The sequence below is a fragment of the Stegastes partitus genome, unplaced genomic scaffold, assembly GCF_000690725.1.
Source record: "Stegastes partitus isolate 25-593 unplaced genomic scaffold, Stegastes_partitus-1.0.2 Scaffold343, whole genome shotgun sequence".
Classification (NCBI taxonomy): Eukaryota; Metazoa; Chordata; class Actinopteri; family Pomacentridae; genus Stegastes; species Stegastes partitus.
Window position 1 is genome coordinate 428006 of NW_007578074.1, and position 26671 is coordinate 454676.

Genomic DNA, 26671 nt, shown 5'->3' on the forward strand with positions numbered 1-26671 from the left:
GCTGGTTCTATATCTGCAAGGGAAATGAAACACCACATGTCCTGGAGGTAACCTGTCATGTGTAGAGGTTTCTATAGGTTACAGTGAAGTTAGCAGAGGGGATTTTTCATTACAAACTGAAATAAAATAAGTAAAACTATGTGATATTGAGAGTTCTTTCAAGCCAGTCTCCGCAAAATCGCATACCTATACAACGTGTGTTTTAATGGGAGCTTCATTTTGTTTTAAAAGTGTAGGTGGCCAGTTTGAAGGACTGGCAAAGTTCATATTAGAAGGAAGGAGCATTGGTTGGTGTCATAAACCAACTTTCTCCCAAAAGACCATCATTCAGGTCCGGTAATGGACCAGAGTTTCAGAGTTAAGTTTTCGTTTTCTGTCGTTGTTCACTGCTGGTTTTCACTCGCTTTCTTTTCAGGTTCAGGTACCCAAACTACGTGGTTAGATTCAGGAAAATATCACGCTTTATTAGACACTTTTACATGTCAGAAGCTTGGTTAAAGTCTGGCACCAAAATTACTTGGTTAGGGTTTGGGGAAAATGTCATGTGGGTTACCAGGTTGACAATTATTGTCCCGTCTAATATTATTGTTCAGCTGAAAAGGAGCACCAGTGAAGTACAGGACAAAGATATGATGTGTTCGAAATGTAATCCGGCAGAAAATATGTTTCCCTCAAAACTTTAGTGGGAATGGAGTTTGCAATTACATATTCAGAACTGTGTAGGAACGTAATTTTGTGGAGACCGAGTTGGTTCTTTGCATGAAGCTTAGGTCTTACTTACATTTCCTGCATGTGTTCCATTGATCCAGTCTTTGAGGCAGTTTAGTTGAATTATTGAGACAGTACATAAATGTAGTCTATAAAGTTGCATTAAAAAAAAAAAAAATGTGAACAATAGAAGCTGGAAACTGTCTCTGGGCTGCAGAGTCTTGGAAGCCAACAGGTTTATTGTGTCCCTTAGTTTCATCCATTTTCATCCATCCATCCATCTACCCATCATCCATCCATCCATCCATCCATCCATCCATCCATCCATCCATCCATCCATCCATTATCTTCCACTCTCGGGGGCAGTAGGCGGAGCAGGTCATTCCAGTCTTCCCTCCCCCCGGTGACGCTTTCCAGCTCTTCCTGGGGGATCCTGAGGCGTTCCCAGGCCAGCCGAGAGATATAATCCCTCCAGCGGATTCTGGGTCTGCCCCCGGGTCTCCTCCCAGGTTGACGTGTTCGGAAGACCTCCAGTGGAAGAGGAAGTCCCAGGTTGTCCAAAAAAAAATCCCAGAATAGAAACAATTAAACATTCAAACTATTAGTGCAACATAATTCATGTTTCTGCTATGCATTGGTGAGCTCAGTATGTTCACACTCACAGCTCACTACAGAACGTGTTGCAGTGTTACAAGTGAATCCGAGTTAGGATCTAAACTTTTCTGAGGCAACTTTCAGGCTGCAGGCGTTGAGGATTTTATACATAAAACAAACATTTTCATTGGAATACTCCTCAAAAATCCTCCAAGGTCTTCGGCAGACGCAGCCAAACCCTCAAAGTCTGAGCGAAATAAAGTATATTTAGCAGAAAACCAGAGTTTGAACTTTTGCGATGCAGCTAACGCTCCCGACTTACCCTGGCAGAGCAGTTAGATGGGATTACTCTTCAGCGCAAGGTCTCTCGGCGGCGGTTGATCACGCACCACCTGCACTACTAAACCCACCTGCTCTTCCCCTCTGGCCTCCAGCAAACTTATAAAAGTCAAGAGAGCAGTTCACGGCACCCTGCAGGATATGAAACGCCGACCCTGAGACCGTACTGTACGTACAGCATCATGTAGTGCATTATTAGGAAGTCAGCATTTCACAATTCAAACAAGTCGGGCCATATTTTCATACTGCTGACCTTGCACGGGTTTCCTATAATAAAACGGCCTCTCAGCTTTTACGGTCGGAGAGTTTATGCAGCCCATTGATGTAACGTTCCATTCAAGGAGAAGAGAAATGCCAAAATTGCTCTTGCAAGGTTTTGACATGACACCCGTCCTGCTCTCTGTCAGCGTGATGGCATCCGCAGTCAGCCGGAGACTTTCAAACCGGCGAATCACCTGTTTTCATTTCCATACTGCAGCAAGTCATAAGAACTTTCTAATAGAGGTCATACATGATACTACAAAAAAGACATACATGATCTGGCATATGTTGAATTAATTATCTTCCCCATGTTGCCTGTGTTTACATTCTGTTATTCCATTTGTGATATAAGAAGCGGCAGAGACGTTCTCGTTGTCTCGATACCGGGATAAAAAGTGTTGATCTCAGGTTTGCAGTAGAGGTGTCACCGGTGTTGCAGTGGAGGAGAAGATAATTGAGCTATTTTTTTTTTTTTCTATCTTTCTCATGTTGTCTTGGCAATCAAAAAGCTCTTCTGGCGCTGGTAAACACGAGGTGCCATTTACTGATATTACGTCGGGGCGGTGTGAGATACGGCAACATTTCAAGCAACCATTTTCCATTAGTGGAGGCAGAATTAGCGGGGGTCAGTCCGTGTCATTTCAGATAGCGGTGTGGCGCCGCCGTCTCAGATTCTGTTTTGTTGTTGTTCCGAGCTCTGAGTTCTGAGAATTTCTATGTTTTCAGAGACGGGAGTTTTTTTTGTATGTTCGCCCTCAAAAAGCACGTCTTACCTGGAAACCCATGTTAAGGGTTTGATAGCTGCCACAGTCAGGATATTTGTTTCCAGCAGATCTCAGTGATTGATTGGCTTAAACAGACGCCACATTCTTCATTGTTGGCACTTAAAAATGGAAGAAAGTGCAACTTTTTCAAGCAAGAGTATTATTGAGACCCCAGAAATGTCATCTAAGTGTATATACGTATGGATGCATCCATATTTCCTATTAAAAATACAGCCTTTGGTCAATATTTCACCAACTTTTAAGGCCTTTAGCATGAGTAGAATTTATTGTGTGACACGTATACCTGTGAAGTCACCAAATTTTAAGGCTGCATGAGTTCCTGGACAACCCTGTTTTTTTTTTTTTTGTTTTGTTTTGGGTTTTTTTTCGATTGAAAACGCTCACAAGTCTGACAACATGAAATTCTCAAACCTCAAAATCTGGCCACATTTATGGAGACTGAACAAAATCCAAGACATTGCATCAACATATTTTCTAAATCTGAATTGACTCAGACCGAACACTTCTAGAAAGCTTAAGTTGTTCACATGACAACGTGAATGTTCGGAGTTTGTATATTTTTTGATGTTGTGTCTCAGGAGCGACCGCTATCCAAGCCAACATCATTAAGCTAATGGATGCTGATACTGAGCAATCAGTCAGCACACCTGGCGTGTATCAGCTGTTGCTTCGTCCGGCTCTACCGCTGAAGGTGGTTTTGAAGTGAAACTAGGCTAGAAAAGGTGCTTTTGCAGTCTTTTGAAGTCACCTTCATGTTACAGGATCCACTTCAAATCCGCTGCGAGCGTGCCAAACAGAACAGGTGGCTGTTGACGGAAGAAAAGCTCAGCGTTGGCCTCATATTCTCAGCCAACTAGCTGGTTCACTGTCCTCTCATAGTGGAGCCTCCATGGCCTCTCAGCTCAAAATAAAAAAAGAAAGTAAAAAGAAATGACCTCCCCTTCCCAAAACACACAAAGAGAGACTGAAGAGTTTCTCTCTTTTCCTTCCACAGAGCATGACGAGTGCGCCAGTGGCCAAAATTTGTGTGATGAGAACGCCATCTGCACAAACACCATCAGAGGACACCTGTGTACCTGCAAGCCGGGCTACGTGGGCAACGGCACCATCTGCAGAGGTAAGCTCCTGCCCTGGAACAGCCCTCCAGACACACACACACACAGACCCGAGTCTTCCTCCGCACCCTCTGATGATAGCTCATCCTCTGCTCCATAACAACATGGTTCACTCCTCCTTCACTTCACCTAACCAGGCAGCAGCTGCCACCGAGATGATGAAAATTGATTCTGGAACAGTTTCAGCCTGTTTTCTGCACATGTGCGCCGCCTCTCCCTCCCCGCTCGCCCTGCTCCCTGTTGACCCGCCGCCCGGCCCAGGCTCGTTGCCTGTTTGGCCTCCAGAGCACCGTACAGATGGAGGGCAGAATTCACTAATTATTTTATAGAGAGTGTGTTTTCCACACAAAAATAACAGATAAACAGCACACGGTTGTATGCGAGTGCTTTGTTTTTTCTAAACCTGTGCACCCCAAGTGGTTTCTGGGAGGTTTTTTTGGGCTCCTGTCACATTTTTGTGTTGTATGAAACCATTATAACGCCATTAATATAAATGAAAACATTGTTGTCATGGAGCCATGTTTCTGTTAAAGCAGACACACAGCAGTCCCTCCAATCTCTGAGGGTTTCTTTCAGCAAACGTAGCTCGTCCAGCTTGTTGTGGAGGGAGCGGACATTGGAGAGCAGGAGGACGGTCCTGCTGGTCTGGAGCCTTTAGCCTAGCATGGATCCCGGCTCTCTTCCTCCTCCTTTCTTTACGTTTGCACCGTTTGCGCTTCCTTCTCTGTCGGGCAACTGTCGGCGTAGTCTAAGATCGGACTCCACGTTGGCACAACCGATCGCCGTAATTCCAGCGCCGTTCACTGTCCTGACGCCCACAAAGTCTCCCGGTCGCAAGTTTTGCAGAATGAACGTCTGGGATAGACAAGACACTCAAAACGTTCACTTTTGTTTGTCTCCTGAAGGGGGCGCTGCATCTATACGTACCGCCATCACCATGGCACAGCGTCATATATTTATTTTTTTACATATTGCATATAGAATCAAGTGATTTTGATGAAATAACATTTATTTTGGTTTTAAAGTCACACATGAGAATCTGAAGGACTATCAGAAAGCACAAAATCCCACACTTTTTCTTTTCTTTTTTTTTAGTTTTTATGCTTTCTGACAGATAAAAGGTATTGTCTTGGTGTCTTTTAGAACAAAAAATCATGCTTTTTAAACCCGCAGACAGTCTTGTGCTTTCGATGGTTAAATAACACGACACAGTACAGACACATTTCCAGAAAAGCACATGGGGTGCCCAGACTTTGCATACATCTGTGTATATATATGCACAAAAAAATCTAATCTCTTTGTAAAAGCCTCCATTCATCTTGATGCACAGACCATTAGAGTGAGCAAATAGCCTCCTGGCATCTTCTCCCGCGTTGTTGTGCTACAGTAAAGTACTTGCTGCAGTTATGGATTTACATTTGCTGACATTTACTGTGCTGAAACAGTAGTTCCTGGTTGCGGGCTGTCATCTTCGGGAAATGAAACAGGGATTAAATCAAAGTCTTAGAGTGCCACAATAAAAGAAAATTAATAAATCCTTAACTGGATAATTAACGTGGCACAGTTGGCATTCACTTGACGGAAGGTTTTTAAGCGTCTAGATAACATGTTCTTTGTTAAACAGAATTTCTGGTTTTGAATGAGCAGCTCTTGCCTTGATTTGAGAGTCAGGACGAGGCTTTGTCATGGAATCAGACTGTAGTCACTGCGGTCAAGAGTCCTGCTGAAATGACTGTAGGTTAGGTTAAAGCTATTTTAATGTCAGAACACTTCTTATACTTTTCCAGTGGAGCTACAGACAGTTTCTCACGGTTTTCGGTGTAATATCAGTCGTGCTGTTTGAGACCAACAGCAGCACTTCACAGGTGTGAAGGACCAGTGAAATGTCATTACAGTAGAAGTGACAGCTTTTCGAACCCAAAGTGCTGAGCCTTCAGTCGGTACATAAAGTGACAGTTCCAGCATTTTGGAGCACAGTGGTGCCTTTTTGACAGCTGCTTCACACGGAGCACAATGCCTGACAAAGAGTAGAACCGAACATTGTGTGACGCCACAACTGCATTGTGTCTAGAAACAAATGAGAGAATTCAGAGCGTCTAACTGTGAAACCTTGATGCGATTTTTTCGGAACGTGTCACAATCAATGTGACTGTCTTGCCAGTAAGCGCTGGCTTTAGGCCAGAACTCGCCAATTCAGAAATGGCATCTTTAATAAACTCTGTGAGGTCATATTATTGAACAACAGGAGTCAGTTCACTTCATGGTTTCCAGCAGGAGTGAGTTATTGCTGTTTTATTATGCCAAAGCCTTCTTCTGCTCAAGGAAAGCAGCACTTTTTATTTTTATTTTTCTTATTCATGGACTTCAACAATAAAATGGGCAAAATAAACAATAAATTACATTTTTATTTGTTTACTGGTCACGCAGAAAGCAAATTGGAAGCTTTCCGTGACATTTGTTGCTCTATTTTAGTTTGTGACCCTCTGGTGGTGTTAATGTGGGTGCATGTTTGTGGACGGCTGTTTACACGCCCTCTGACATTCCTAGGTGTGTGTGCACCAGCTTGTGCACATGCAACCCCTGGTTTTAGATGCATTCATGCACAGCCATGCACTGTATGAAGTATATTTACCTGCACATTTGCACAAAGGGGCGGCCCCACTGGGACGGCTGCTGCAGGTTCGCAGCAGATAAAACAGGACAGTCGATAACAGTCCATGTAGGGCCCTTGTAAAGTCTGAGGAGACTCGTTAGAGGGTTGGCAGCTTCTACAAGCCAGAGGAGGGTCGCAGCTCGGGGTCCCTGACGTACAACAAACACCGTGAGGGCCTGTCATCAGCGCTGCAGAAATAGGAGTGCCGTCCGGGGAGCTGGACTCGCCCGTGCACCTGAGCATTAACGGTCATGCATACGCCGGAGCCAGCGAGGCAAAGACGGAGAAAGCAGACATCAAGTCTCAGCATCTGAGCAATCAGGAAGTCTCTTGAGGTAGAACATCTTCTTGAGAAGAGACCCCTGCCACACCTGCAGCAAGACTAGATATTAGGGTGGAGTTTTGATATCCAGTTTTGTGGGGATGTTCTACGAAACAGTTGGTATTTTTAAGCTCACGTGCAATATGTCCAGATAAAATGAGCACTGCATTGCAACATACTGAGTATTTGCATACTTAAACTGATGTGAAAATAATTCATTTTGACCAGAAAAAAGCATCAACCACACATCTGAAATGCATTAACAGCAGCTCCAGTTATGCAAGTTGTTTTGCTTATGCAAACTACAAGAAGAGAATCTCTCCAAGCAATCACTGCATCACTTAAATTTGCAGTCGAAAAGTAGGAGGATGGGATTGAAAGGCAGCCCTACTTATGTCTAGTGCTTCATTTGTAAATAAAGAGATCCCTCGAGCCTGCAAGAAGCTCTTTCATGTGATTTTCATGACTGTGTGCATATGCTTGGCTGCTGTCCAAGAGATAAGACTATCATTACGCTTAATTAGGCTTTGATTTTCCAACCTACTCAAACATAATCTCAATAAACTAACTGTAAAAACGATGTTCCATCTTGGGACGTCAGCCGCCGCGAAGGAGCCGAAATCATCGCACGTGACTCACAGACGGCCTCAGTTGTTGATTCCACCTACACTGTGAGGCTGCGATCTCTGTAAAATGTTGTTTTTGTTGTCTTGATATCTGAATTTCAGGCGCACATGGAGTTCCACGCGCATATTTAACGCCGGCAGTCCTCTGTTTGCCGGGCCGCCTTTTGAGACATGTTGATATTTCACCTTATTTTCAGAGGTAGACATTAAAACGCGCTCCACTTTGACCCACTTGTCATGTTCCACCATGATTTCACGGCCATTAAGTCGTGTTCTGAATCTGCACTGCTTGCTCGTCACCATGAAAACTAATAATGTTGTAATTAGAGGGACAGGACGCAGGAAAGCAGCATGTAAGTCCTACAAATGATTAGCGATGGAAAGTGTGTCACGCCGGGCTGCAGGAGTGCAAAAGGGGAAAACGATGGATGAAGAGAAGGAAGCGAGGAAGGAGGTAAATGCAAAGACAGAGGAGGAAAATAAGAGGATAAATAAAAAGCGGTAGGTGTCACCCCCCCTGTACCCATCTGTAAAACATGCATTAGGATGGGCAGCAGGTAGGAGGCAGGTCGAGGGAGAGATCAATATAATTTGCAAAGTGCCTTCCACACAGTTTCAGCCTCTGGATCGTATCCAGGCTCATGCTACACACACACACACACACACACACACACACACACACGTACACTTGAGGAAAATATAGAAATTAAACCGCAGCGCTACCTACCGATTTTTCACTCCACAAGTCATTGGCAATGTGAAAATTATAGAACGGAGAGGCGGGTGTCTCAAACAATGTGTAGAATATAAATTATGGAACAGAAATACGTAGAAATTACTTAGCTCCTTGTGGAAAGTCTCCACTTATTCTCATGCTGGTACCTGAAATGCACCGTACGATAAATGGAAACCAGAATTACACGAGTTTACCTGCACATTACGTGGTTGGTGGACGTTTTATTCCAACCGTCAGCTTCATTATGCAGCTGTAACATGCTATGCTGGGGGTTTTTCTTGATATTTTTGCTGCAAGGATCAGCTGCTGCAGCATCAGGGATATTTCATCCCAGGATTGTCGACTAGAAGCAAGCCTGTCAGGTTCTTCTGTCCCAAACTAGGAAAAATCTCAATTGTTGTAATAAAAGGGAGGAAAATAAGGGGATGTAGCCCTAACCTGAAAAATTAGCCCCAGTCCCCATGTAGGGCAGCTAAAATGTGATCAGCCCAGGCCACTGGTGACAGCATCGGTCCTGCTCACTGATGATATTTGTCAGAAGCAGGCAGGGAAATACTTTTTAATAATGTCATTAAAACTTCCTGCGTCTTACCTATCCTACGCTGGCCAATTAGTATTATGTGAGCAGGGAGTTGGAGGAATCTGTCTCTATTTTCCCCTCCCCCTGAGATCTCATTACTGTGTGATGGCGACAGTGTTGGCCAATCGACCTGTGCCTCCCATCTCATTCCCCTCATACATCACCGCTGCCCTCTCAGGAATAAGGGAATTAGTCTGAGTGTGACTGCAGCTCCTCAGCCTGTCCCTGCTAATGTTAATAAGACCAAAAAAAAAAAAAAGTGTGTTTAGGCCGCCGTGAGAAATGAGTCCGGGACACAGCTGAGGCAAAAAGTGTGCAAAAAACGTGAACACGGTACAGTTGAGTGTCGTACTTCACGTGGATACAGCGTATTCATATTCCACGACTGCACTTGGGCTGGTTTTCAATGACAGAGCATTTTATTTGCACGGGTATAATTTGATCTTTTTGTATTTGCTGGGACTCGGAGGATGACAAGGACAGCTCCACTCATGGCCCTGAATGCGTAGTGACTTACAATCTCTCATCGACTAAACCCCCTCAGATCCCCGTCTGCAGTGACGTTTCATGGATTACAGGTGTCTGATGCACTCCAAATAGAAATCCCCAACACTTAATGCACTCCTATATGCATAATTGCAAGATAAAAATGGTAATTTAATGATTTACATAAACTTTTTAAGACACTAGTTTGATGGGTTTGGTTGACATCGTAGTGTTGCAGCAACTTAATGTTGTAATAAGTTTCTGCATTAGTTGATTTAAAACTGAATTTAAATTGTGGTAACTTAATAAAATTAGCTCAATAACTTTCTTCAACTTGAAAATGTTAAGACTGTGTGTTAGAGGACAGCCAAAGAAAGTATGATACAAAAGGCATTTCAAGGTGAACTTCAAGTCTTTATAAATAAATTCCACTAAAGGAATGATTTTGAGAGTTGGTTTTGGGCCAACAGTGAACTCACACAGTCTCGACTACACCTGCCAATACATTCGGTGGAAGATGTTGCACTCCTGCACAGAGCTCATGTTTTCCTACACTTCAGTTTGGCAGCCTAGTGGATGAGAATCCTAAAGTTTTGTTTGACTAATCAGCCAGAGAGGGCTTTTCATGTTTATCAATTTTTGAGGCAATTTCAATTTGTGTTGTTTTTTGCTCTCAAGATGTGATCATTGTGTGTTAAAATTTGCATTTGCAGTTCAAAATAGAAAAAAAGTTAGCTGACAAACAATTCAGTTTTTGAGTTAGACGATTTCTCAAAAACTACTCCAGAAACAAAAACATGAAAAAGTGAAGAACTGCTGAAGAAAATCTAATTGGAGTGAGTTAATTAAAAAGAAAAAAATGTTTTGTTTTGTTTTTAAAGCTTCATATTATGGTAATGAGGTGCACAACACACAATGAGTCCTTAAGAAATAATAAAAAAAAATAAATGTTTTTTATGACTAACTAGCTTGCGTTTATGTTGCCAATGTTTAAGCAAGTGATGAACTGTTTTTGTTGAGTCTCCACAACTAACCTGAACGCTTGCTTCAACACCTTCTCTCTTTTTTCCCCCCATTTATTAAATCCCTACATTTCTGTGAATCCCCTGCAGAGTGCAATTTAAACCGAAGCCCCTAAAGCTGTGGAGCACAAATGTACGACTCATCATGTCTGTTTATGTTGTGAGTGACCCTATTTGGTGCCTAATCTGCAATTACTTTACCAGCATTTGAATATTGGAGCTAGTTCTACAAAGTTCATCGGTTCTCTGTCACCTGGAGGTTGTCCTCAGAAGAATGACAGCATTAGTCACTTGTTGGAGAGAAAATATCCTTTTTCTTGATAAGCAGCCTTGTGTGGTTGCGTGAATAATTGCTGTCCTCTCTCAGTAGCAGCACAAATATGTTGTGATGCTGGTGTATCACTGCAAAAAGTCTTGAGAAGAAGGTCTTAATGGATGAATGGGAATCTCATACCGAAGCAGTGGGGCAGTGACCATTACAGTCTGTAATTAAAAGTGGGTCTTCTTTTGTTTATCAATCACAGATTTCTGCTAAAAGGCTCCCATCTGATGCTTGAGCCAGTTCCAATTACCAGATAGCCACTCCTGACATCCCAGTGCTCCCAGTACACTTTTCCTCCAGTATGAGGTGTAAAAAAAACAATATTTATTGAGTAGAATATTTCATTATTAACATTAACATAACTTGTAGAAAATACAAATGTAGCAAAAAATAATAAAATATGACTGAGCCTCGACTCTGCTCTCTGGTAATTAGTTCAGCCCCCCATGATATTATCGTTAGCTTCGGCGGCTATATGAGGCCGTATATTGCCTGGATTACTCCCCACAGAGGCGGAAATTTCCATTTTGTACACTTGCATATGAACACGCATTGCGGTTATCTTTTCCGAGGTGTGGTTTGCAATTTATCAACCTCAATAAACTGTTTTAGTTTGCGAAGTCACAGAACGCTGCCCTGGAAGTGGCTGCAAACAAGAGATGCACCATCCAGCCGGGTTAGCAAGATAGACGGACAAGAGGAAGATGCACCGCAAGCAACTTAACCTCACTGTTGTTCTCGCAATTCACCCTCCTCATTGCCAGAGGGACAGTTCTGCTTCATCCTCTCATCGAGGTTGTAAACAGTGGGACCCGCTCTGACACATTATGCAAACAGGGCCCGGGTGTAATTTGCGGGGCCCTACACAATTTATGTAGCAGACATATTGGACCGCTCGCCTCTGAGCTTCGGAAAATACGACTGCGTACGTAACTCAAGAGGGAGCTGTGCAAAGTCTGATAAATGACCCCGGCTGATGTCGCTTCAGTCGGAGTTGGCAGAAGACTGCAAGTTTAAAGGGCCTGAAAAAAATAATCCAAGCATTTGGATTTAGTAAGAAGTCAACTAACCAGGCCGTCGTAGCCAAATACGTGTCACTGCTTGAGGCAACATCAGCCGCTACAAGCCAAGCACATTGAATCTTCAATTTGCGTATGTAATGCAGGCGTCGTGGTAATTTGCTGCATCATCAAAGTCAGGAAACACTTTGCTGGGTTGTTGTTGTTGTTGTTGTTGTTGGCAGACCAGGTACGTTATCATCCGTAGGGGGGTTTAGATTTTTCTAAGCAAGTTTAAGTACATCCCTAGCAAATGTATTTACTATTAGAAAGAAATTACAGTTGGCAGCATGTCTTAAAACCATTAATGGACACCAGCTTTGTAAAATTGTAAAGATGTCAGGTTTATTTTTCTTCTTGTTGTCCTGTACACAATACGGAGAATAACAGAGTTTGTCCTGATTCTCAAAGGAGTCCAAATGCAACAGTGTTTATAGTGAACAGACTGAAATTCCTTGTCATTGGCCAGTATACATATACATAAACGTAACCCTACAACAATACAATTTCTACAATTTTAATCCACAGCGACATATGTCTGAGAGCAAGAACAACACAAGCAAGAATCTATCAGGAGAAAACAACCTGGATACATTCCATAGAACAAGTTCAAGTGTGATAGGGCGTTGATGCCAACAGCAGGCTCTGTGGGAGGTAATAGGACATGTTTGTTTGTTTGTTTGTTTGTTTGTTTGTTTGTTTTTTCTAGTCTGTCAAGTGCAAAGGTGTTCAGTGAAGAGCTGGTCTTTACTCTTTTCTTAAAGACTGAGAGGGACTCAGCAGATCAAACAGAGTTTGGTGACTCGTTCCACCAGTGGGGAACCACAGAGGAGAAGAGTCTCGCTATCGACCTCTGACCCTGTTGTGGTGGTCGCATCAGGCGGCTTTTGTTGGTCGAGCGTCGCGAGCAGGAGGGAGTGTAGACAAGAATGAGAGAGTTCAGGAAGGAGGGAGCTGTTGTCATTGTAGTTTTATGGGCAAGTGTCAGAGTTTGGAATTTGATGCGGGCAGCAAGTGGAAGCCAGGAAAGTGATCTAAACAGCAGGGTTACATGTGGCTGGCTCAAAACCAGATGTGCTACTGCATTCTGGATCATCTGCAGAGGTTTGACCGTGGATGCGAGGAGGCCTTCCACTAAGTAGTTGCAAGTAGTTGATGCGTGAGATTACGAGAGACTCTACCAGGAGTTGTGTTACATGTTCAGACAGGAAAGGTCTGATCTTCTTGATGTTGTACAGGACGAATCGACACCACCGAGCAACGGAGGCCACGTGAGCCTTGAAGGTTAGTTCGTCGTCAGTCAAGTTATTAGTTCCACACCAGAAGTCTCATAGGAGGCAGAGTTCTTCTTCCTAAAACTCTAAACAAATATTGAATTTGTTATAGCAAAGGTTCCAACAAGTAGTGTCATTGATATTGAATATCACGCTATAGAGTTAAAGGGAACTTCACTGATTCACCCCTACCAACAATCCTCTTATGTTTCACGTAGTCTACTGATGACTTCTTAAGTGAAAGTATTGATTATTACAAGTTACTGTCAAGAAGTGACTTCACACAGATTTCATGCAATACTGTCATTCTAAGGCTGTCGTGTATAATAAGAAGAAGGTCAGATTAGACGTTGTGTCAACACCACTGTGTCTTCATTCGAGTCAAATTGGACAAAATTATGACACAAATGGAAACATTCAACCTAAAACAGGTGGACATTGGATAATTGGTTGAACTGGATGATAAATCCAACGGTGGGAGTTGCCGTAGTCTGTGTCCGAGTGCTGCACCCCCAATACCATGTAGGACACAAAGGAAAACACACCTGTCCTAAAGTTACAGAGATAGAGGAACAAAAAACCCCAGAAAAATGAGTCCAAACACCCGTGTGCTCCAGCCCCACTTTGTATACTTTGAATACTTTGCGCGTCCTCGAGCTGAGAAACACCTGCATTTTGCTGGACAACGCTTGGAAACCCAGTTTCAACTAGACCTTGTATTACCTGAGGACAGCAGGGGCTTCTCTTGAGCAGTCGTATCTGCTAATTACCAGGCCCACATTTTTAATTGTTACTATTGTTGTTTTGTTTTTATCATTATTTGTATTCCCCATGTGACTTTGCACACATCACCTGCAAATGACTCTGGCTAAGGTCATGATATTGATTCAAAGCTCTTATCTTCTTTACCTTTCCCTCCTTGTATGCTCATGCTGCACATGGTGATACCCCAACAGTCACCCGTAAGGATTTGATTTGTAGGAGACCGGCGGATTACTACCAGGGTGAACCCATTAGATTTCCCCTGATAGGCTCCTGTAACGGATGTGTAATGTGGCTTTGGCGCGACTCTCAGCGGGGTGATTCCAACCCCTCTCCGGCTGGATCTTTGCCTCGGTGATCTCGGGGGAAGGCTCAGCGAGGCCAGACACATTCGCCACAATCAGTCAGTCTACCACAGCCGACCTACTTCTGCTCTCTCGCTGACTGAGTGGTGATTATGCCTCACATTTCGTTTCTATTACGGGAGAGTAATTATGGCTAATATTGTTGCTACACCGATGCTATGCCCCTTCGGTGACTGTTAACGACACAATGGATTTGCCTGCCGCTGATATTATGCAAACAGACAATAGACGGAGAAGCGCTGCTACGGCGGCTATTGTAGCTCGTTCTGCTCAGCCTCGCTGCAGGTTTAAAAGCGCAATTTAAGTTTAAGTTGTTGAATTTGAAATGATTGTGTTCACCGCTGCTTTGAGAGATTTCACAATGCAGCCTTTCCCATACAAACTAACCTGGAAAACCCACTGTTTAGCACACTTGCTGTTGACATATGTGGCTTTTAATTTGACGCCGAACCCTCCTCGCTGGTTTACAGCTGCTCCTTTCCTTCCTGCTGGGATGATTGCAGGGGCACATAGAGAAAGGCCTCAATCTCAAGAGCCTATTTTACTGCAATTGATCGCCTGGACTGACTGGAAATAAGATGAAGCGAAGGGTTAAGACTCCCTCTACCTTTACTTACTCTTTCTTCCCCTCCTCCTTTTGTATTGCAGTTCTCTTCGGGGAGAAAAAAGGCGACCATTATGTCATCTCCCTCAGAGGACAATAAATGGGCCACAATAGTTCAATCGGAGCACGGCATAAGATTATAGATCAGCATTGTTCCCACTGCCAGCCTAATGATCAGCGGCCTATTGCAGAGCCTTTGTCAGCAGCAGAATGAGTGAGCTAATCTTGTTAATGGTCCGTTTCATTCCCTAGGACTGGTTTGTATAGACAAAGGGGCTTTAAATAGAGAGGATTTGAGTAGTGAGTCTAAACAGCGGCGCAGAGGACAAAAGCATTGACTCATGCTTTTCTCATTTCGCTATCGGAGCTAATCACAGAGAAACCATGTTGCAACCAGCTAACAGCGAGCAGTGAAACCCAGGCTAATGTATTCTGAGAGATAGAGGGAGGGGGTGTTTGCTGTAGGGAAGGGAAAAGAGGAATGGAGGAGAGAAGAGAGGGGGGGATTCAGCCTTCATTTCCTCTACAAGTCGGAAGCATTTAATTTTGTGTTTACATAATTATTGCTCCCCTTCATCCCTTTTTGATAGGAACAACACATTTAGCGGTTTTGCTGCTGTGTAGTTTTGTGCTAGAGGGCATAGTGTTTTACAACATTTAATTGGGTGAAAACCACAGTATCTGAAGCTATGATTAATTGCAAATGTGGGAGAAAAAAAAAATGGATCGGGAAAAAAAAAACACTACTTGTTTTTGAAGCTTTGTAGCAATTATCATTTGAGGCAATTATTTTTAGTCTGCGCCCCACTGTTAGATGTAGCTGCTGTGCAGCAAAGAGAAAAAAATCATCTCTTGCGTTCAGCTCTATCAGATCCACTCTTGTAATGTAATTTAATGCACCAAGCAAAAATCTAGCATGCTGTCCTCATTCTATCAACTCTTTGGTGTTTTTTGTCTTCAATCAGTCTTGTGCTAGTGATACTCTGCAGAATTAAATCAGGGGAAAGAATACTCTTGGTTTAACAAAGAGATGTTTGTCAGGGATGCGGGCTGCTACAGAGAGGATGGAAAACCCATAAAAATGCCAAACGCTGTCGCTAGCCTGCACTGACACAGCAGTGCTTAAACCTATTTAAAGTACTGGTAGTATTGGTTAATATCAATACCTGAGACAAGACCACTGAAATGTAAGATCTGAGTCATGTGCTCGTTTTGTGACTATCTGAAGGTGACGCTTGACTTCGATTAAATGTCAGTGCCATATTTTCACTTCAATTCACAGCCGAGGTCATCTCAGGGCTCTTGATGTAGTAAGATGAAGAATTTACATTATACTATATATTTTTATAAAAGCCAATAACTATGCCTCCTATGCAATTGCTTTCATGACAATAGAAAGACAAAAAATAGCTTGAAACAGGAAGAAACCTCCAGCAGAACCAGGCTCCTGGAGGGTGGGCATCTGCCTCGACTGGTTGGGGTGAGGATAGAGGGAAGAGAGACCAGGGTAGTAGAGAGTAAACAAACAAACAACGCATAAGAGAACAGTACAATCTGGATGAGGCCAGTGACCATGTAGGACTGCACACAGATTACAGGAAAGAGAAGACATGCAATGGTGGCATAAAAATGTATGACAAATGAAGAAAAGGTGTTCAGTGCTTCATGGGAAGTCTCCCAGCAGCGTAGGCCTTTAGCAGCGTGTCACCTGAGCCAGCCCTAACAATAAACTTAATCTAAAAGGAAAGTTTTAATCCCAATCTTGAAAGCTGAAGGTGTCAGCCCCAAAAACCCAAACTGGTTCCACAGCAGAGGAGCCGTATCGGTGAAAGCTCCCATGCTTCCTTTGGAAACATCACGAACCACAAGTGACACTGAGAACGAAGTGCTCTACTGGGATATTATAGAGGTCTTTAAGATATGATGAAGCTTGGTCAATGTGAGAAGTAGGATTTTAAACTCTGTCCTGGATTTTATAGAGAGCCAATGACAAGAGGGTAATATGGGAGTCAGTACTCTGGATTCACCATTTAGGATCAACAAGAGAATCTCCACCATTAACTTGATGAGCATCAGGCTACTGGTTTAAATCACTACTCACATAAATAACGGCCAAAACTAATGTTTGAATTCATTGTGCACCGATAGTTATGATGTCAGAAACTTTTATGAGCATCTTGACTTTCCAACTTCCACCTCCAAAGATTTCACACTTCAAAAAAAAAAAGCAGCCCTTTCGCTGCCACTGCTGCTAATTTAAAAAAATGTGTCGCGAATGTGAAATTTTAAGTAGAACCACTGAAGATGTTTTGTGAGGCTTGTTTTATATCCAACCAGCAAAGTCACAGCCATCGTTCTGACACCTTACGCTCTGTTGAAAACCCTTTAAATATGAGCAACTTTTAGCATTTTCCATATTTATGCCTTTGTGAGATAATCACTGTAAAAATATTCCCCACTACCAGATATGATGATGATGCTAGTTAGTGGGAAATGAACTTGTGAAAGAAAAAGGGAAAAAAAAAAGTTCACATCTCAGTTTTTTGTCTCTCTCAACACCAAGTAGCTGCTGCAGCAGAAGACATGAACTGTAATGAGCTTTTTCACCGAGGAGGTTCGATAGAATTCAGTGAAATGTTAATAAATCAAACACCTTTTTTTTTTATCTCCTGTAACTATAACCCTATAATGTCGTATACTTTTAACTTGGAAAATGATGAGCTGAAAAGAAAACACTCAAGTCACAAATACAAGACCTAGCGGATCAAATTCAGTTACAGTGAGGGCTGCAAGGTGGCTAGGTGGTTAGCACCGGTTCTCGTCCCGGTGAGGACACCCGGGATCTTTCTGCGTGGAGTCTCCATGTTCTCCCCGTGCAGTGTGGGTTCTCTCCGGGTTCTTCGGCTTCCTCCCACAGTCCAAAAACATGTTGAGGTTAATTGGTGATTCTAAATTGTCCGTAGGTGTGAATGTGAGTGTGCTTGGTTGTCTGTCTCTAAGTGTAGCCCTTTGATAGACTGGTGACCTGTCCAGGTGAACCTGCCTTCACCCTGAGTCAGCTGGGATAGACTCCAGCCCCCCATGACCCTAGTGAGGATTAAGTGGTGTATAGATGATGGATGGATGGATGGCTGTGTGGATGGCTGTATGAATGGATGGATGGATGGATGGATGGATGGATGGATAGTTACAGTGTTGTTACCCTGAGCCTTTGAGTTTTTTTTTACATTTTAGAAATATTAAAAAAAACCTATTTTATCACACTGGCTTGCAGATAAAATCACAATAAGCTTTTAGTTATTTCCACACTTTCCTGCCTTTCCGTGTCCTGCAATTCCATTAAAAACTGTTACTACACAAAAAAAAATGCTGACTGATAAACATTAAAGAAAGCCTTTGTTGGTTGCAAAATATAGAAAAATGTACTTTGTATAAATATACTGCTCCCTACAACATATAGTGAAAGACACAGAATGGAAAAACTAAATCGCCTTTGTTGATTCAAAAAGTCTCGTACGCCGAAGTGACACCTTTCTTCTCATGTATTTTTATTTTCCTTTATGAGAACAAGTGTACGACACAGGATACGCGCGCAGTCGATAAATAATGCATTAGTTTATCCGCTGATAACGCCGTATTTATCATCTCGTGTTAGCTTAATTTCTCCAGATGCCTTCTCCTCTCTCCAATCAACTGAAAATTCAGATAAAACAAATTTGGCTCCGAATCAGAACTCGATGTTTTGCTGAATTATTGTGAATTAAATTTGCAACCTGCGCTAATAGTATAAATAAATTTACCTGCTACATCGCCGCGGTGTTTACAAAAAAAAAAAGCTTGTTTTCAAACACAGACAGGGCTTCGTCTGGGACTGAAAAGCACAAAGCTCGGAGGCTCCAGGCTCCAAAACACTTTAGTTCAGATCTGCGGGCCCTGACTGATTTATGGCAGGCTGCAGGCTGCAAACACACACATGCACACACAAAGCAGATAGACTAACAGAGGAAATTCTTGACTGGGAAAAGCAATGAAACTTAAACTGTGTGCACCAATACTGTTTACTTATTTAGCCATTGCTGGGGGATTTTACAGATGGAGATAATCCATTTTTAATAACTTATTACTCCCAAAACTGTAATGGAGCTTAAATACTTGAGACTGGTGTCAAGAATTGTGGTTTAAGCTGCAATTATATGCAAAAAATTATACGTGTTTGTGTCAAACAAAAGTTAAAAATCCCCTTAGAATTAACTAATAAAGTCACTTGAATAATAAATAAAGGCGGCGCTTATGTTTCTTTTCCCAACAAACTTCACACTTTGAGTTTTCTTCAGTATTAAAGTAATCCAGTGATAATTGTCAGTGCAAGCAGCAGCAGTGAAAAGTTAATGCTGCGTACTCCTAATGGTGCATTCTGAAGACAGAAAAAAAAAGAGTTCATGAGCCAAAGCAGAATAAATCCCATCCAAACAATAAATAGCAGTGAGTTAAATTACTGAGCAATCAATGATTACAGCCCTCCACTAATGAACTGATGAACACGGATCACACAGGACGTTTTCTGACTAATAGGTATTGATCTGCCATTTCATTATTTCAGCTTTCAAAAATAAACAACAACTTGAACAAAGAGAGGAAAGACAGACGGCAGCTCCTCAGCGCAGATGATAAAATCTGCTGTATGGACTCGTGTGTGTGTGTGTGTGTGTGTGTGTGTGTGTGTGAGTGTGTGTGTGGGATGGCAGGTGTTTGTGTGCCTGCTTTTGTGTGTCTGTATTTATTATAATCTCATATCCAGGTTTCTTCTGCTAATTAGTGCAATGTTTCTGCCAAGCAGGAAATTTGGTGAGCCAGACACACACTCCTGCATGCACACACACACATCCACACACACACACACACACACGTAAAGAAGAACCAGAGACAATAATGGATCCAAAGAAGAAGAGAGCAATCCATATTTTTTCTTATAAATATGGTATTGAATGTGATAAATCACTAAATTGCATACACTGTGTTGCTCCAAAGAAAAATAGTCTCGGATTCTGCTTACAGAGTGTTTTCTACCAAAGACAAACTAAAATGAGTTTACAAGATGAGCAGAAGTGGGAAAGTAGAATTACTCTGTGACTATTCCGAGTCACTTTACTTTGGTAGTTTAATTTGTTCCGCCTTATACCTTTACTGTGTTTTAAAGGTAAATATTGCATTTTTTTTTCCCTTTGCCACGTTTATTTGGCAGCTGGTTGTTGGTTTTTATGCTTGAAAGTGTGTAAAAGTTGGTACCAATTCATAATTTATCTTGAACACACTCACATTCCAACTTGTGCATCAATTTCTTCTAACAGTCTGTATAAATACAATACCAGTACTTTTTTTGCTTATTGATGCGTGCAATGTCAGTATTTGTTCTCATTGAGGAATCTGTGCAGTCACATTGTTGTTTTCCACATCCGTGCTATATCTGGGTCTCCACATATGGAAGAATCTGTACGATATCAACAGTACTTATGTATATTTCTTGCTTATCTTACCCTGTACCTGCTGGTGGTGCTACTATTTGCAGTCACACCGTTTAATAAGTGTTATCCTCACAGATCATTCCCATACATGTTGTAATGAACCTCCTCCACCGTTGAATAACCTCAAGTTGGCAGTTCTCACCAACAGAGCTGCAGTTTTGTTCTTAGAAAGACGGACCGAAGTAGCCACCAGGAGGTTGTGGGGTCAGACGAAGGTGTGAGTCAGTCGGCTTTTGTCTGAGTACCGTCTTGAACTGTCACTGTTTAGTTTTGTGTTCAGTTACTGCTTTCATTTTTAGTCTAAAATAGTTTAGTCGAGCTCAATTTTGAATGTTTTCAGGGTGACAGCTCCACCCGCACTTTATACCCACGCTTTCGAGGTAACGTTGAGTTTCTGAGTGATCAGATTGGATGTGCCTTCTGGCCTGATAGAAGGTGGAAGAAGTCCTTACTGGTCCATACGTGTAGGATTTATGAATCGTGTGTCTCTGGCTCTGAATTCTAGTCCAGGATTGCTGCGTGGCAGACGATTCAACAGCAGGTGAAATATTCAAATGTGAGACAAAGGCAACATGGTTAAAAGGTTAAGGATAGAAATGTGGGTTAGTAGGTTGAGCCCGCCATGTGTTGACAGACTGAAGAACATGAAGCGGCCTCCTGAGAGCACGATGTTTCTGTGTTCTTCGTCTGCCTTCAATCGAAGCTGCTGCTGCTTTACCTGATGGCTCTTTCACCAGCATTAGACGCAAACACACACACATGCATATCCAAATCAACATCTCATCCGCAGCCTGTTTTAATGCAGATTTCTCAGCTGTCACTTCACTCATCACTTCCTCTCCTTCTCTTATCATCCGTCTATCTCCCAGCGCTCATCCGTCCTCCGTCTCCTCCGCTTGCTGTCTGTCACAGTGACAGCTATACTACTCCGAGTCGTTTTTAACACTTTTTTGCTATTATGTTCGGTACACTTTGTGGAGAATCACTCAGTGTGGAGATGCATTTTAAATCAGTTTTCTGTAGCGCTACCGGGCTGGAAAATCCACAGTTGATTTTTTTCTAACCACTTAAGGAGTGAAGACACTGATGGTGAAGCATATTGAAAACACGCACTTTGCTTTACTGGCGAGTGCAGTAAGTCAGCTCTGCAACATTGACGATGTACAGCTGACGTTTGGTCAATAACTGAAGTGAGGCTTCTTTTTTTTTTGCTTTCATACTTCAAAACCCAGTAAAAAGATGAAACAATGCATCTTGAAGGGTCAGTTCACTCCAATTACGAACAAAATAACTCGCACCTGTAGCTCAGGTTCTCGGTCATTAACCTTGCAGCATTAAATAATAATAATATATATTTTGCAACCATTGATTTTGGAATCCATTGTTTCCCTCAAAGAAACTTTGCTCTTCAATCTTTCATTGCAGAGAGCACAACACACTATACTTGTTAATCTTTTTTGTCTTTGGATGGAGGCAGACGCCTCATATCGGGCGCCGAGCATCTCCATCCTACTTCTGTTTGTGTGTTTTACTGGTAAACTGACTTGTTTGATTTTATACCCATGCTGTAAAACAACATGACTGGAAAAATAGTGAATCTTTCCCCTTGTAGGTGAAAGTGGAAAATTTGAATGTAATGGGGGAAAAAAAGACACCACACTGTAAACAAAGTGAGATCTTATAAACACAAGCTCTGCTCATAAAATCAAATTTGACTCGATGTGGCGCCGTGGGCCTCCACCGGGTCGCAGCGGCGCGGGTTCACGGGTGATTCCGCCGCCGCATCTTACCTCTCAGCAGTCGGCTTCATCTTATCAGGGAGCAGAGCGGCGGCGGCAGCAGAGGTTCGGGGGAAAACAGTGGCGCCGGCTTGCCTTACCTGTGTGTGTCAGTAATGGATTCAGATAGAGGGAGTCGCTCATCCTGCGCCGCCCTCCGTTATGAAAGCTCCTCACATCCAGCTGCCAAGGGCGTCCCCGCTCCTCCCCACCTCCCCGCCGCTCTGATAGGTTCATGCCCCCGCGACTCTTTCCACAGATGAAAATAGATAAAATCATCCAGACATGGCGTGAACAGCCAGTTAATGTTTCGCCACACACTGATTCAGTTGAGAAAAAAAAAAAAAAAAGAGGCAGCGAGATGAATATATTTCTATTTTTATTTATTTTTTTATCCAGTTGTTATTCAGCAGCTGAATGCTTTCACATACAGATATATACAACACAAGAAAAGAGAACTTGCTTTGCCTTGAGTTCTTCTTTTTTTTTTTTTTACGAATTCAAAGTCTCTAAATTATGTCCGTACTTCAGCTTCCTTTATGCTCCGGTTTCAAACACATGAATGCATCTATAGGCACACAGGCGCCCCCACACTTAACACGCACAGCTTGGCTGGAATGTATTCTTTACATAAGTGTGGATTTTATTGTCAACAATCTGACGCAAGTTATGAATTATCGCCATCGTCGTATTAAGTTTATCTACGTAATAATATGGACAACATGACATCCAACTTTAAACCTTTATTAACTGAATTTATTTACAATGAGCTGTAAACACCTCGTGGACATAATGAGATAGTTTAAACTATATAAATTATAACTACAAATAAGCCCAAAATTGTTCATATCCACGCATAATATTGATTTGTAGTTGATTTGTGTTTAACCAATAGCTTGCTTTAGGGTGGAAATCACATTAACATGTGGCAAAACATTGTGTTAGAGATGCTAATTGAGTTGTGTTTTTGTCCAAGATTATTCATACCCCTTGAAGCATTTGTACTTTTTTTTTAGGAAAATCCCATTTCTACCACGTTCTCGAGCTTTGTACTGTTAAGAATTTAGTAGTTCCCGTGTTCAGTTGATTGCAAGTCATGGCTAAAACCAACAAGGTTGCTCTTTTGGTCCATTGGTCCAGAAAGTTGCGCATCATGGCTGCACACAAGAGCAGGAAAGGCTGTAAAGTCATAGCCAAGTGTTTTCAAGTAAAGAAAAAAGTACAAGGAGTTCAACAGAGAGAGAGAGAGAGTAGTAGGAAACTAAAACTGACCTCTGTGCTGCAAAGAAGTCAAGAAAAACCCAAGGATCATCACCAAGGCCATCCTGATTGAACTGTCAATTCTGGTACCAACATCTAAATCAGACACTGAACAAGGTTGGTTTCCATTCACGCCGACCAATGAGGACTCCACTTCTCAAAGACAGACACACAAAGCTCACCCGGACGAAGAAGAATGGTCGGATGTGATGAAAACTGAGCTGTTTGGACAAAGAGAGCATTCAAACTCGAGAACGCCATCGCCACGGTCAAGCACGGTGGTGACAACGCGATGCTTTCGAGGGTGTTTATCAGTCAATCTGCCAGACGACCATGTCAAAGTAAACATCATTACGAGACAAGAGGATGGTGGTTGAAAACATCAAGCAGTGTGCAAAAAAACACCTGGTCTTGGGCAACATTTGACCTTCTGACAAGCTAAAGATCTGAAACGTGCAGCCAAAATGGTGAAGAAAGGGTTAAAAGAGAATGATATGAAGAGTTTGGAGTCTAGACTTGATTCCCATCGAGAATCTGCAGAAGTCCAGAGTGCAGAGTGGTGAAGAAGACCTAGAGATGATCAGGTGGCAATAAAAATCCCAGTGGAGACGTGCAGAAGGACTGTCAGCAATAATAAGAACTGTTTGGTTGCTGTTGAAGCAGGTGAAGACTTTGTCACTGATTACTGAGAAAGGGTCTGAATAATGTGTGGACAAAAATGTGCAAAACGAAACATAGAAATTGTTGAAACTTAGCGTATTACTTTCTTTCTTTCTACTGTTTATGTGAATATTTTGGGGCGTAACTGTGACTCTTCATTCCTGTTTTATTCTCAGACAATCTTCACCGTGTATCAACATTCGGATCACATTTCCTGTAACCATCTCCTTAATTTTCTTGTCCTCTTTAACAGACTCCAGAAGCGCCATAATCCCGTTGCCTTCGGCTTTTAAACCCGGTGCAAGTTCACGACCCTCCCGCTCAATCTGCTCGCGTGCGGAACGGATCGTCGTTCACGTGAAGCCGAGCGAATGCGCGAGATAAAGCGAACGCAAGTGTTTTAAGGAAGCCTCTTACTTTTGGATATTCATAAAAGTGTGATTTTGGATTAGGATTATGGAACACGCTTTTAAGAGATCAGTCTGACTCTCTGGACGGCGATCCTCTCGTTTTAAAGTGGCACTAAGCAGAGCCGCGTGGTAACGGATAACTGTGTACACAAGAAAATGTGGCTGCATTTTGCTGCCTAAAATGTAATGACTGGGAGGAGGGGAGGGAAAAAAAATAGAGATCGCTTTGAATGCTTTTAAAGGGAAACCGAGAATCCCAGGGGGCCATTTAAACATTGACAGCTGTTTTACATCTAGAAAATGTGGCTCGGGAAAAAAAATCAGGTTGTCAGTTTGCTGGTGTTTTTCAGTCTCCCTGTCTAACAAACTAATGGCGCCTCAGTGTTAGCTCAGTCCTCTGCTGCCATCTGGTTATGCAGCAACATTTCAATCTCTGCAGCTATGTGTTCGCTGACTGGCTCGGTTTAATTAAAGAGCTCGTAGGTGAGAAGCTTCCACACACGCAAAAATACAGCTGATTGAACCACAAATAAGTCAGATTTGTTCGCGGTTTCCTTTTATCCAAGTCGCGTATCTCCGATGTATTAAAGTGATTTGAATAATTGCCTCCCACCAACGGTTTTAATTGGCAAGAAGTTGATGAGCTAAAGTGGGAGGGACGTCTAAGAGTGGCCTTTAGCAGAAGGACGATGAAGAGATAACGGCGTGTCACCTCGCCTATTCCTGGAATTGCTTTGTAATTTTTTTTAGTTTTACTTGGAAACCCAAATGGGCCTTAACGCCGGCGCCCTGGCCCTTCAGCGCTCGCGCCCTCCATCCTCGAGCGGGTTTGAAATGTGCGGCGCCTCGTCCCGGAGTGAGAAATCTCCGGAAGCACCTGGCGGAATTAATTGTGGTGTCAGCAGTATTGATCAACCACCCTTTCAACCCGCTGCAGATACATTATGGCACTAAAAATCTTCCTTAATGCGTCTTTAATCCGCGCCGACCGCCTGGCCCGGGTCCTTATTGTCTTGTAAGTGCACTCGTTATCTGCGATGTTCAGTAAATGCCCAACAGAGAGTACAGCCAAGGGTGAACTACCTTTACTGTGATGCATAACAAAGTGGGGCATTTGTATGAGTAAGTGGGTTGGCATTAATTCTTTCTTAGCTGCGCTTTTTTGGCCTGTTCAGCTCTTCTTTGCAGACTTACAGTGGACTTCTGCATTTAAGCCTGCTGTTGCGCATTCATTAGGTGTTGGAGCTGGGCACATATTTTCCACTGCAGCAAGAGAAAGAGAGGGAGGAGGCATATTTCTTGCAGAGGAGACAGAGTATAGAAGAAGATGTGGAGCATCCATTATCTAGATACCCCTCCGTTCCTCTGTCAGAACTAATGGATGGTGTTTTCAGGAGGCTTCTGTGATGTGTTTTATTCTTCCCGCCTCTCCTTGATACCAGCATCTGTTGGAAGGTATGATTAGATTTAAAAGCTGCATTAATTGATTTTTTTTTGGTCTGGGAAAGTTGTAAAGCAATCTGACAGGAACACAAACCCCAACATGCCTTTTAACCTTCTTTTTTTCACACGTCCATCATGCATTCAGAACTGCGTTTTCACAAGTTCTAAATTCACCCCCTTTGGGCATCCAGCAATAAAATGTCTTTTTTTTGCTCCTAAATATTTGACTTTTTTCTCACTTTGTCTGCCTGCTGTTTGGTGATTGGCAGGATCGGAGTTTGTTGCTGCTGCAGGAGTTGTGGAGAAAAGCCGACCAGTTGATGTTAGATGCTGAAATGCTCGTCCGCACAATTTAAGCTGAATGACCTCTGGTACTGATGCCGCTGTCTTCTGAACCAGACGTCCCTCCGGCAGCACAGACAGTCTCCAGGCCGACTAATATCAGGAATTCGCCCGGTTCATTGAAATTTTCTAACAGTAAAGCCCAAAAAAAAGCTCGCCGGGGCCTTGATCGATTGCTGTAGACACACTGTGATTAAACAGGTTATGTTCACAGGCAACATTTTTTAAGTAAAGGGGGAGCAGGGAGGAGGAGGTGGAGTGGGGTGACTTGCATACAAAACACACTCAGCTTTCAGGAAAAAAGGGTTGGATATTAATGGCTTCCAGTGGACATTGCTCTTTATTAGATGCGCTGAATGAAAAAAGACCGAGACCACAGCTGAAGTCTCGTGATGCTACTCACTGATTGTACTTTGCTCTGTGAGATGGACGATCAAAGATAGCTTCCTGTCTTTTTAAAAAAATAATGCTGCTTGATTTCCTCGGTGACTGAACTAAACGGTAAATGTCCTGTAAAATCAGGCTCGCTGGAGGCTTCACCATTCAAATTGCATGTTGTAATTTGATTCATTTCTCAGGCTGCTGCAAAAAATTTCTGTAAAATCAGCTTTAAAGTTGTCAGATTTGAATTTTTTTAGAAATTG

The 26671-nt window shown here is 42.6% G+C and overlaps 1 protein-coding gene across 1 annotated transcript in view; it reads left to right on the forward strand.

Moving 5' to 3' along the window:
* Nucleotides 1-26671, forward strand: part of LOC103358921 (protein kinase C-binding protein NELL1) — a 328461-nt gene that overhangs the window by 237213 nt on the left and 64577 nt on the right. Inside the window, exon 14 of the mRNA XM_008284073.1 lies at nucleotides 3682-3804. Within this exon, the coding sequence (XP_008282295.1) occupies nucleotides 3682-3804 (123 nt within the window). The remainder of the gene's footprint in view (nucleotides 1-3681; nucleotides 3805-26671) is intronic.